Source organism: Podarcis cretensis (assembly GCF_951804945.1).
Source record: "Podarcis cretensis genome assembly, chromosome: 6".
In the NCBI taxonomy this organism is placed as follows: domain Eukaryota; kingdom Metazoa; phylum Chordata; class Lepidosauria; order Squamata; family Lacertidae; genus Podarcis; species Podarcis cretensis.
Genome location: NC_137175.1, coordinates 61,467,511 through 61,480,359, shown reverse-complemented (window position 1 = coordinate 61,480,359; position 12,849 = coordinate 61,467,511). Strand labels below are relative to the sequence as shown.

The 12,849-nt window shown below is 44.2% G+C and overlaps 1 protein-coding gene across 1 annotated transcript in view; it reads right to left on the bottom strand.

Moving 5' to 3' along the window:
- FGGY (FGGY carbohydrate kinase domain containing) overlaps positions 1-12,849 on the bottom strand; it is a 145,964-nt gene that overhangs the window by 822 nt on the left and 132,293 nt on the right. The window contains exon 15 of the mRNA XM_079982128.1: positions 2,298-2,359. Coding sequence (XP_079838254.1) covers positions 2,298-2,359 — 62 coding nt within the window. The remainder of the gene's footprint in view (positions 1-2,297; positions 2,360-12,849) is intronic.

The following is a 12,849-nucleotide window of genomic DNA, read 5'->3' as shown; positions in this document are numbered from 1 at the left end:
TAGTAATACAAGCCCACTCCCCCAGCTTGTGGGAGTCAGGGGGGATTAAATTGTGAACACTTCCAACACATCTTTCATTAATTATTATTATTATTATCATTATTAAAAAACTGGATCCATCTTGCCCTGTCTCCATTTTAAAGTTTACGTTTTCTTATACTAAAAACTTACAACCAGATTAAAGTCTTCATTCCAAATTGAAAATAAAAATTGGAAGAATCAATTAGTACATCTGTAGACCTTCCACTAAGCCTGTAGATGGTGCTGTAGCACTTCTTGAATAAGTTCTCTCCCCCCCCCCCAACTGCTTTATATTATGAAGCAACATGTGCTGTAATTCATATCTGATTGGGGCACACAATATGGCATAGCACAGTAATGTAGCAAAGCTGCATTAAGAAAAAATGAAAGCTATTGTACAGCTTCGAAATAAAAAATATATTAAAGGTTTTCTTGGGTTACAAAAGTACGTACATGAGTAACCCTGAAATAGCCCTGCAGATGAGCATTTTAATAACCCACTCACAACAGTCTTGCATCCCAAACATCCCAGTTGCCATCTTTTGTTTTTCCAATATTATTTAACCTTGGTTCTTTGCAGTGATAGATTTCGGTTCTTGCTATAGCATCTCCTTCATTCAGGGACTTTTCTCCTCCTTTGAGAGCCAGTGTGGTGTAGTGGTTAAGAGCGGTAGTCTGCTAATCTGGGGAACCGGGTTTGCGTCTCCGCTCCTCCACATGCAGCTGCTGGGTGACCTTGGGCCAGTCACACTTCTTTGAAGTCTCTCAGCCCCACTCACCTCACAGAGTGTTTGTTGTGGGGGAGGAAGGGAAAGGAGAATGTTAGCCGCTTTGAGACTCCTTAAAGGGAGTGAAAGGCGGGATATCAAATCCAAACTCTTCTTCTTCTTCTTCTTTGACCTCCCTAACTCAACTTTTAGTCTTCTTTTGGGCCCATGAATACATCTTTCTGCACTTATTTGCTCTGTGAACTGTTTGCTAGTTTGCTGCCTCCTCATATCCCATTCCTAATTGCATGCCCCCCCCAAAAAAATCCCCCCCCACTCTCATTTACCTCCTAGCTGGCAACTGAAGCACCACACTAGGGAAACGCCAGCTCCTGAACAGCCACATAGATTTCTGCATTATCTGCAGTTTCTTTCTTTGTCTCAACATTCCCAAGTACTTGGGGTAGAGTTTTCACCATACGTAGAGGTTGCTATACTTTCAGATCTTTTTAACCTACCACATGGTGGCCAACACACATCTGCACACCCTGGCTATGATCAGGAGGTCTGCTTGCTTAATCGTTACCCTACTTCCTCCTTTACTCCATGTAGTCCCTTCCCCTTCCAGTGGCTCAAGTGACGCAGTAAATATGTATCAGGGTATACAACAAGTGGGGCGACAGCAGGGGGCGCAGGTGACTAAATGTGAAGGGCAGCAGAGGAAAAGCACTGGGTAGGGAAGAGTTTAAGCAGCTCCTGTTCACCCTTTCTGCCCTGCAAATTATCACCTTTACAGCAAAGAAGCATACCTAGGGTCTTCAAGCACTGTGTTGGCTGCCCTATGTTTGGCTGAAATACAGGTATTCTCCCCCCCCCACCCGCACTTATGTGAGCATTACGTTCTGGGCCTTCATGTGCATAAGTGAAAATCAAATAAGTGGGGAGCACCCCCCACAAAACCTCTCTCTTCAACTAGAATAGAAGCTTGGGCTAGCTGGAGGCTTGAGGACGTGCTGAAAATGGATGCTGCTGCTGTGCTACCACGCATGTCAGCTGCTAGGCGGGGAGGCTGAGCAGCCTAAACAAAGCCTTCTGTGCCTCTAGTTTCCTTCAGGGCTTCCTCCACTCACATTGAAGTTCTCTTTGGGCTCCAGGGAGGGTCTCCTTGCGAGCCACGGGGACTCTCCAGGTCTATCCTGCCATTTCCAGGTTTGAATTAAATTACTTATTTGTTTCCCAGTACCACACAAATACACAGTCGTGTGTGATGCCTAAGTGGGGGATGCCTGTATATATCTTGGTTTCACCTCAAAAGAACTTTCTGTACTTTGAAGCATTCAGATGGCAGAGATATTTGCACATCTAACTGATGTAGTTCCTTAAGTTTGTATGACCACCATGTTTTGATAAGTCCTGTGTCTTTCCCATTGGAGAGGCGAAGAAAGAAGGAAAATATGTTAATCTCTGTCCAGCACCATGCAAAAAGTCAAGAGTAGACAGCTTTAACTGTAGACAGTGTAGCTCTTTTACGCCGATAAGCTGAAGAAGAGAAAAACAAGACTCCATTACCTTTTATCCTTGTGGTTTGGCAGCACAACTCTCCCAACTCTTCCCATTTTCTCCATTGCATCCTGTTGAAAGATCGACAGTAGCTGCAGTGGCCTGTTTCAGTTTATCATTCTTAGTAAAAGAACAAGATGTTTCAGGAATCAAAGGGAACACCAATGAATAGTGTTGTTCTGGGTTAACACACCAGAGCACTTGAAATATGGCCTATCCCATTATGAGGCAGCAATGGGAATGCAGCAATGCAGACTGCTCAATAAGTCAGACACCCTTGCAGGGAGCTCTGGAGAAGAGCGAAATAATCTGATCACTATCACTCAAAAAGTACTTACAAGTGGTGGTTTGCTGATGTTTTGGTGAAGCCATGCTGGACAAATCCACCACTGTATTCGCAATAAAGAGGATGAACTGGAAAATATATCAAACTAGCCAGCCATGGCTGAGGCTCAATGAAAGCAATGGGATTTGACTTGAACTCAGGTCCCATTAACTTGCATCTGCCACATGTAGGATAAATGAGTGGCTTGATGTCTCCCTGGCAGTACTCCCCCCACCCCCAACAACTGCACATACATAGCAACATGTTTGCAAAAATCCTGAGGAATGTGTGGATGTTGCAGCCAGGGTGCAGGAACATCTGGGACAGGACCATGAGGCAAAGTCCCTCCCTCCCCTCCATGCATGTGGAATGAATCAACAAATGGATGAAAGAGGCCTTAGTTAGGAATATAAGGCGAGCTTTCCTGGACCAGACCAAAGCCCATCTAGGCTATGTTCCTACAGTGGCCAGCCAGCTGCCTATGGGAAGCCTCCAAGCCCAACCTGCTTCCCAGCAGCTGTCTCCAAAACTGGGCATAGTGCCTAGGTAGCATGGCTAGTGGTCACTGATAACTCCATCCTCCACGAATTTATCTGACCCCCTTTCAAAGCCATCAAAGGAGGTGGCCGTTACTACATTTGGGGATAGTGAATTCCATAATTTAACTACGTGCTGTGCAAAAAGTGCTTCCTTTTCGTACTGACACTTCCAATGCTTAGTCACATTGGATAGTCCCGGGTTCTAGTATTACAAGAGAGGGATAACTCCTATCTGCTTTCACCACCCCATGCACACATTTTGTGTACCCCTGTCATGTTCCACCTGGCCCTTTTCTCTAAACTAAAATTTTGTAACATCTCATGGCGGAGTTTGCTCTAGCTCCATGACCACCGGCAGGATTTTCTAAATCATTTGCAGCTGCCTAATATCCCTTTGAGGTGTGCCAACCAGAACCATATGCAGTATTCCAAGTCTGCATGCACTATAATTTGTATAATGGCCTTATGACATTGGCATTCCTCCCACCCCCACCCCAATTTTCAAACCCTTTCTAATGATCCCTAACAAGTAATTTGGTGTGTGTGTTTTTCTTGTTGTTTTTTTACAGTTGCCATGTGCTGGGTCAACATTTTCATTGAGCTATGCATCATTATCTCTTTTCTGGCCAGCCCCTGCCAGTTCAGACCCCATAAGCATATACAGGAACTTAGTCCTACCCAGACACCCACCCAAACATCACTTTGCACTTGCTTACACTGAGGGCTTATCTACACTTTATTTTGTCCCACTGCTTCCACCCCAGGGAAAACTGCTCTTTAGCGCTCAATAGGAACGAACAGCAATTCGGGTTCTCTCCGGATTGCTGTTTGTTCCAGTTCAGAGCAGGTTTTCCCCAGGAAAGGAGCAGGGCAAGGGGACAAGTTTAACTTTAGCTGTATTGGGCACTTGTTAATATTCTCAGTCATTCTGACTTTCACGGCTAGAACACAGTTCCGTTCTGTACACTGGCTAATCCGGCAGAATGTACTCAGGTGAGATTGGTCTGACTGTACAGCCATACTCCCAAATGTACAGTCAGACACACTCAAATAAGATTCAGGACCAAATGAACAACACGCTAGAAAAATCTGCGACAAAGGTCTTCCAAGATTTGCAGCCGTGGTACATTCTGTGCACTAAAGGAACCGGCTACAATTCAATGCAAAGTCTGTTTAAGACATTGATTTAAGCATGCTCAGCACTCCAGTGGATTGTGCCCATCATTATATCTAAAATATTAAGTGGGACCAACAACAGCAAAACATTGCACAGCAGAGTATTTCTGCTCACTGCCAGCCATGCTCTCTCCCATTCTTCTCCATTCCATTCTCCCCCTCAACAGGCAGCCAGCAGCCCATCACTACTGAGCAGGCCAAGTTGGCACTGCAGGCCCCCCCCCCCCAATGATTTTTTCTTTTCTTTTCTTTTTGGGTATTTCTGCAAACGTCAGAGTTCCACCAAACCTGCTGATACAAACTTTGGTGCTGTTTTGACTACACAAGAACAGCAGTCACACTTGAACGTTACAAGCAGACGTAATACTGGCTGCAATGATTATAAAACCTTTAGCATAAAATGCTGAAGCTTATTAGCAGAAAGGCATTGTTGATGAAAGATGGGTAACCAAATAATTGGCAGCAAAGGGAAGTGCAGAATTCTGGATTTGCAAGGGATGGCTATTCAAAATTTGTGCCCAGCAAAGCAGATTGCCCCTCAGCTTCCAAATGGATGGGTCAGAGGAAGCCACAAGATCCAAGCACATACCTGCTATTAATTAATCAGGCGCCCAAGTTTTTAGTGTCCTATGGCAACGGGAAGTACTGAAAAACGTTTGAAATCCGTTTTTCCTTTTTGGGTTTGGCAGAGCGCAGAACCCTTGAATTCCAAATATTGGCTTTTTTAAAGTATGCCCTTACTGACGCAACCTTTAGCAACTCCGGATTCAAAGTCTACCAACTTTTAGCAATTGTAAGTCTAGAGTCAAAGGCCTGAGATCTAGTTGACATATAATGGAAGGCAGGTGGCAGTCTTACTTGCAGAATAGGATGGTTGTGCTGTTTTGGAGAACCCTTTGATGTGCAAAAAGGGGACTTGCAAAAGAAACTAGACTCAAGGCAAAGTCTGAAGACTGGTTGCCTGGTTTCAACTTGACATGCATTTTTTTATTTTTTATTTTGCATTTTGCCTTGCTCAACTGCAGCTTCCATTCCAGTGCCCTCCCTGCAGGCTGAATATCACTATTTGCACTGCAGCATACAATAGGCACATGAGAGTTGGTTTTTCTCCCTCAGTTATCGGTAATGTCACAGGAACTATCCAATAGTTTCATGAAAACCATATTCCAGGCAGCACTATAATTTCCAACAGCTCTATGCTAGCTGGGAGGAAGAATCGCATTTCCCCAGCAATTATATCTTGCTCCGAGTGCTGGGAATATGGAATCCCTTCCCAACAAGAGCACTTCCTTGAGAGAAGATCTCTGATGCCCACAAAGCAAAGGGACGGTAAATGTGCACTTGCTGAGCTGCAAGCTGATTATGTGGGAGGCTTTATGTATCCTGGAAAGGAAGGAATCTAGTCTGAAAAGAGGACAGCTGGCAACTCCCTCGAGCAATCTAGTCTTTCCTCTCTGGGTCACAGGTATTGTACAGAGAACATTCTCTGCTTGGCTGAGGCACTCATTATTCTTTTGGAGATGATCCAGCCTTTCAGATAAATATATACTTGCACACGTTTTATTTAAAAGCAGTTATTCACTTAGCCTCAAAGCTTTCCCCCCTCCAGACTTCTGGGAAGAAGAAAACACCCACCCACACAAGCCATAAAAAGATGAAATGGCTTCTTTCAGAGGAGGGGGAGAGAAAATGCCATACTTAGTGCCTTGTCATGAAGCACCATTTTAGATCTATTTTTGTTATTTATTCAATCACTGTCTCTGCATTAATGTTGGCCGATATAACCTCTACGCTCTCCAGCAGGCATGCGGCTCAAGGGACGCCCTCCATGGTCCACTTCTAATTTTAAAAGAGAATATGAGCTGTGAAAAGGACTTTCCTCACCACCATTATTTCATTAATCCCCCAATTAGTCTTTATAACGACATGGAAAGGGAAAGGGTATTGGGAATGACTTGCGAAGGCTATGTCTTCAAAGGTGGCATATAAATAAACACACACACACACACATATAAATACCAAAGAACAACAATAGTATGAAATTCTAGAGCTTTGGAAAGCTTCCATGTCAAGTGCAATAGTGTGTCAAGGTCACATGGGAGTCAGCCAATAGCAGAGCCAAGACTGCAGTCTCTTCAGTTCTTGCTCAACTCAAAATATGCCCCGTGTTTAAAAAGTCACTGTCAATCAGGGTCATGGGAAATGCCAAAAGTGATCAGATCAGCAGTCTATTGAATTTGGGTGCTTATCTCCAAGTATAGCAAAATGACAAATATGTTCTTCAGGGATAAGGGCTTCATGTTCAGATCAGTATTTCCAGCTACCAAACTGATAGTACTCTCCTATACATGTGTAAGAAGTAGGCCCCACTGAGTTCAATAGATGTGTACAGTGGTACCTCGGGATACATACGCTTCAGGTTACATACGCTTCAGGTTACAGACTCCGCTAACCCAGAAATAGTACCTCAGGTTAAGAACTTTGCTTCAGGATGAGAACAGAAATCGTGCTCCGGCAGCGTGGCGGCAGCATGAGGCCCCATTAGCTAAAGTGGTGCTTCAGGTTAAGAAGAGTTTCAGGTTAAGAACGGACCTCTGGAACGAATTAAGTACTTAACCCGAGGTACGACTGTATAGAATTGCAGCCTTAATTTAAAGAACGTAGCAACTTATTTTTAGGCAGCTCAGTAAGAAGGGGCTCCCACAAAATATGGAAGTCATTCTCGTGTGTAGTTTGTCACATGGGATGTATACAGACAGGCCCATTTAGCCTTGTCTCTTGTTTGAAGCAGGCTTAAATAAAATCAAGAAAGTACAATGAATTCTTTTTTAAAAAATATTTTTTTGCTAAAATTACTTTTTTCTCATTTCATTTTTCATTTCCTGTAAATTCTGTGCTAAAAATAAAGACACAAATGTCCATGTTTGATCATAATTTGATCATAATTTTTAAAGGCTAGGCAAAATGCAAGTGAAGGGTTTTCTTTGCTGACAAAAATAGAGCCACTGTGGAGTATAAATAAATGGATGAATTCATAGCTTCTAGCTTTTGTTACAGTGTCAGAACTGAGTATGAGACAGAGACAGGCCAGTAAACAAGCTAGCTAGCGATGAAAGATTATCAGAATTGCAACGGCCACTTAACTTCATACGCAGGGGAAAACTGAGTTTAACAGATGTGAATTGCAAAAGAATTAGTATTGCAATCCTATACATGCCTACTTAAAGTAACCCCTTCAGTTCAGAAGGGACTTACCCCCAGAAAAGTGTGCATAGGATTTCAGCATAAGACAACAGAAGCACATACTATTTTGCTAACAAGAGTCAGCAGCAGTACTAATGTCCAGTGACCAGAATACAGTCGTACCCTGGAAGTCAAATGGAATCCGTTCCCAAAGTCCATTCGACTTCCAAAACATTTGGAAACCAAAGAGCAGCTTTTGATTGGCTGCAGGGAGCTCCTGCAGCCAATCGGGAGCCGCGGAAGCCCCACTGGACGTTCGGGTTCCAAAGAACGTTTGCAAACAGGAACACCCACTTCTAGGTTTGCAGTGTTTGAGAATCAAAATGTCTGAGTACCAAGGCATTCGGGATCCAAGGTACGACTGTAATACAACATGTCTAACAATGGGATTTCTACCTATACCATCTGCCATACATGTATGTGTGTATGTATGTATATACATGTGTGCAACACACACACACACACAAACGCTTCTCTTGCTCAAATGTTAAATAAGATTCTACACATGTACAATCAGAAGACAAAGCTGAATTCTTCCAGCTGCTTTAAGCATTTCTCAATTAAACTCTCATGGATGGCTATGAAACTACATAAACAACAAAGCCAGTTGCTTTTTAGGTGTATTTACAAAAGTTCTTTAAAGGTCTCCACATACTCTCAATGGAATTCCTATTGTCTAGAAATTACATGACCAGATTACCCTCATATGTATCTTTTTGTCTAGTGAGTATCTTTTGTTTGGATCATCAATTGCGTTTCTCATTTCTTGCCAGACAGTCGCTGCGTTCCACCCAGATGTAAAATTATCTATTATTCCCCTAGCGTTTTTTTGGGAGGGCTGGTGATGGTTGGCCTTCCCAGAAGTTCTCTGTGACTAGGGGCCAACATGATAAGGTACAGGATGATGTACAATCAATGAAAGCGCCAATATTATGAGCCAGAAGAGAATTCTCTGGAAAACAGATGCTTTCCCCACAAAGCACTTGTTGAGAAAGTTTATACCTGCTGAGCCAATCTGAATTGAGAGCAGGGGGAGTTCATCCCTCCTCACCAATCTAAAGTTGTCTGAAAACTTTTGGTCTCCCCTGAAATCTTGGCAAATGGATAGGAGTGGAGAGTAACTAAGTATTTGGCTGAGGGGCGCATGAAGAGTGTGGCCCACCTACCAGTGGCAAGTGGCCCTTGAAGGGTTGGCAATAAGGGAGTGAGGGCCGAGAGCCAAAAAGGTTCCTCACACCCACCCTAATAGAGCTACCCCCCCACACCTCTGCCCAATCCTCATAAGAAGCCAGTGACAAATTTAAAGCTTTGCAGTGCCAAAGAAAAGGCACAGTGCCATAGACATTTATATTCCCAAAGTGAACTTTCAAAATGGCATCTCTCCCTGTTTAATTTTTAAAAATGAAACAGGCAAGCAGGAAATGGTGCCCTTCCGGAAGCTGACACCAATAACAACCTCACTTCAAGGATATCCATTTGTAGATATATTTCTAAGATTAATATAGCATTCTGTCTTTCCTTTGTCCGCCCTTTTCTGTTTTCTGGGACCATTTATCTGTTGCAGATAAATGGTCTTTGGTCTGATTAAATGATTTGAAGCCATGCCAGCGTGTCATAGCTTTAGACTAATTAAAAGTCTTCACCAGCTTCTTCTGTCCACTGGCTCCCAATTAATTTCTGGGCACAATTCAAAGTGCAGTTATTTAAAGCCCTAAACAGCAGCCTTGTTCCATATTTACCTACAACATCTCTCTCACTTACACAGACATACACGTACAAGTAGGATAATGTCTGGGCACTGCTCCAAGCGCCAGAATCAGTGGAAATTAGATTCAAGTTGACAAAGCACAAGGCCTTTTTTACAGTGGCACCTTTACTGTGGAACTTCTCAGGGAGGCCAGTCAAACCAGCTCTGTTTTCCATCTCAGAAGAATGTTATTAAAAGCTTTTCCAGCAGGACTTTGGCTGGTGAGGCTTTAAATTTGTTTTACCTGCCTTTTGGTTTTGATGCATCAGAATAGTTTCCCTGTGGTTGCTGGATGCTGCATTGTCTTCCTGGTATAAATTCATGCTATTAAAACTGATAATGCTTCTAGCATTACTTTTTAAAATCAAGTTAGTAGTCTTCCTTATTCCTCTGCAGAGCCATGCTTACTGTTACATAGATGGCAATTGTTTTATTTGTGTTTTATTTGTGATTGCTTTACTGATGATTTGTTAAGTATTCTATACAATTTATGCTGTATTCGTGATGTTCCATTATGTTATTTTTATCTTTTGTTTGTAAGCCGCTTTGGGATTTATTTGAATAAAAAGTGGCATAGAAATAGAATCAATCAAAAAAATGCTTATGCACGATACCCTTTTAGAAAACAAATAATAAATAGAAATAATCAAAAAGAAGTCTACAAGACATTGGATAAGCAGAGGGCATGATGCTTCTCCCTTGAACAGTTAGCCTGACGAATCCCTCACCTTGTATTTGAAACACTACCATGCCTAAATAAAACATATTGTCCCACGTGCCCTCAGGGTTTCATGATTCACAGAATCAGAACAACACTTTGGGAAGAATAAAATGCCTTGTGATCGCCCCCTCACGTCCTCCCATGCTTTCCACAGAAAAAGAAAAGAGGGGGTTTATGCACATCACCACAAGCTCTTTTCACGGAAAGGGACAGTGAGGAAATGGGCTGAGGGCAGGAGAGAATTATTAGGGATCACTGCAGGACAAAGCAGAGCATGAAACTTTTCTAATGTATCAAAAGACACTCCAGGGGCAGTCCCCATGTAAACAGAGCCTTAGTTAGGCTGGGTAGAATCAAAAGGAGAGAAGGGTCAGCACAACTGAAGGCGGCATTTTTCTGCTGTGCCAGTCATGACGTTAGTCACTTCTCCAGAAAGCCAAATTTAGAAGCAGAATGAGTCGCGCCGGTTGTCAACCCACCATCCTTCAGTCGGAAAGCCTGCTTTGTGGTAACTCTGCTGTTAATATTAGGCATGTTTCTGTTCTAGTGCCTCCCCCTCAACACCCTGCAACTAACAAATAATTAAGCAATTGTATTTAATAACAGGCAGCTGACCACTCTGCTCAGACTCAAGTGGGTCAGGTGCCAGCCTGGCTGCCCAGCAGTGGGAGGCTCAGCTTACATGGGCAGTGGAAGGAGCCCAAGCAGCTTAACTCTGCTTTCAGCTCCCAACTTTTGCTGGCAAGCAGGCACAATGATTTAATGTGCTCTGGTCTCTGACTCAGCAGCGCTGGGGTTTGCACGCTGGGAGGGAACAGGTGCTCTTGAATGGGCCTGGTGACTCAGGATTGGGATGGGGTCAACTGTCTGTGGCAAGGGCCAGTACGCCGAGGTGGGAAGCCCCGGAATAAACGCTGCCTCTTTAACCTGTGAAGAAGCAGTGCAAAACGCCCACACTCTCTGCCTCATCCACAACTCCCAGCCCACTTGGGAAGGTTCTCACATTTCCTTCACATTAAAGGAGGCTGTTCAAAAGCTGTCGTATCAAATATACTAGTGGTGAGTAACCTGCGGCTCTCCAAATGCTGTTGAACTCAAATTGCTGGCACAGGCATGTGATGTCCAGAGTCTGGTGAGGGGTAGACCATAGAAAGGAACACAGGAGATTCGTATTGGGTTGAATTAGGCTACAACTTGATTGATTACAGATGCGAGTAGGTTTGGCTGACAGGAACCTAATGAGGTTGACCGGGTGCTGGGAGTCGCTCCCAACATTGATCGGGTGTAATGAACCTGTACAGGCCACTGTTGTGAGAGGTGTTTTGCCCCATCGACCCCCGTGTGGGCAACTGGGCAAAAATCTCTCCTTCTGGACCCCTCTAATGGGGTACCCACTCAACTGTGAAGGCAACCCAATGGCTTATCTACCACTCGAGCTGGCCCCTGCCAGTTAGCAAAGAGGACGGCCTACATGCAGTTGCCATAGTAAATACTGCAAGGAGAGCCTGGCCCAGCCCCTCACCCCTGCTTCTGATTCGCCTGTGGGGCCGGGCCTGCTCAGATGTGGTCTGTGGCTGCCAGAGGGGGCGGTGTCAAGCGACCATCCCCTCACCCAGGAAGATGGCGGACATCCCCGGGACCAGCCCATGGTTGTGCAGAGCAGCAAACGCCACTCTCCCAGATCAGCAACATCTCTAGGTTAAAGACCAGGGACCCCAACCTCATGCAGTTTCTAACTTGTAGTTGTATGACTCTTTCCAAAATAATAAATACAACTATTTCATCAGCCCATTGGGGACAAGATCAGGTCCATGGTATACAACTTACAAGCAAATGAAGAAACACACCTCTTTCCCCCTGCTGTGGTCCTGATTAAAATCATCTCTATGAAAACATTAGACCTGAGAGGAAAGCCCCTATAGCAGCTATTGGGGTGGGGAGGGTTAGCAGTAGCTTTCTGCCAATGGAAGCTTGCCTCCAATAGCAGCTGGTGGGGGGCGGTCCTTTAGGGCTGCAGCACAAAGAAAAAAGGGTTAACTCTGACCAGGGCCCATAGAAACTACTGGCTATACTTTTTACAAGAGAAAATGCAATGACAAGCGACACATTTAACCCTGTGGTTTGACCCGGTGAACAGGGCTAGCATGAGTCACTGTGCTGCCTGCCATAAGCCACCCTGGGGTTCTTTGGGGTGAAGGGAGTGCTATAAATAAATAACCAAAGCTGTTTCAATGCTTGCTTCCTGTTTCCCCTTTTTAAATTGTGAGCCTGTGGGCAGGGACTGTCTTATTTTTCAATATACCTAGAGTGCTTGGAGAATTGGGGTGGGGAATGTTTTCCAGCCTGAATGGCTTATTTCCTCAAGGGAAACTTTCAGGGGTGCAAACAAATGGTGGTTGGGACCAGATGAAAAAGAATACATTGTATGTTCCCTTACCTTTGTATAATAGGTTAAATTCAATTCCTGCAAACTTCAGGGGGTATTCCTCCTTCCCCAATGTTTATCGGTCTGTGCAGCGCTGTTTTTCTTCTTCAGGGGGTATTCAAGGGTACGCAGTACTGGCACCTCTTTTCGTTGTTGTTAAAAGGTGTGACACTTACTGTAACAACTTCATGGTGACTACCTGCACCTCTTTTTCTAGAAAAAAAACACTGGATCTGTGTATGACATTCTCCTTCCAGGAAAGCAGATGTTCAAGAACACATTCCAGCCACGCAAAAGCACGGAGGGGGAAGATGGTCTGAGGGAGAGGTTGTGGCTGGGAGAGCCCAGAGGTCCAGACACAGAGGAGCACATTTAGCTCCCAGGC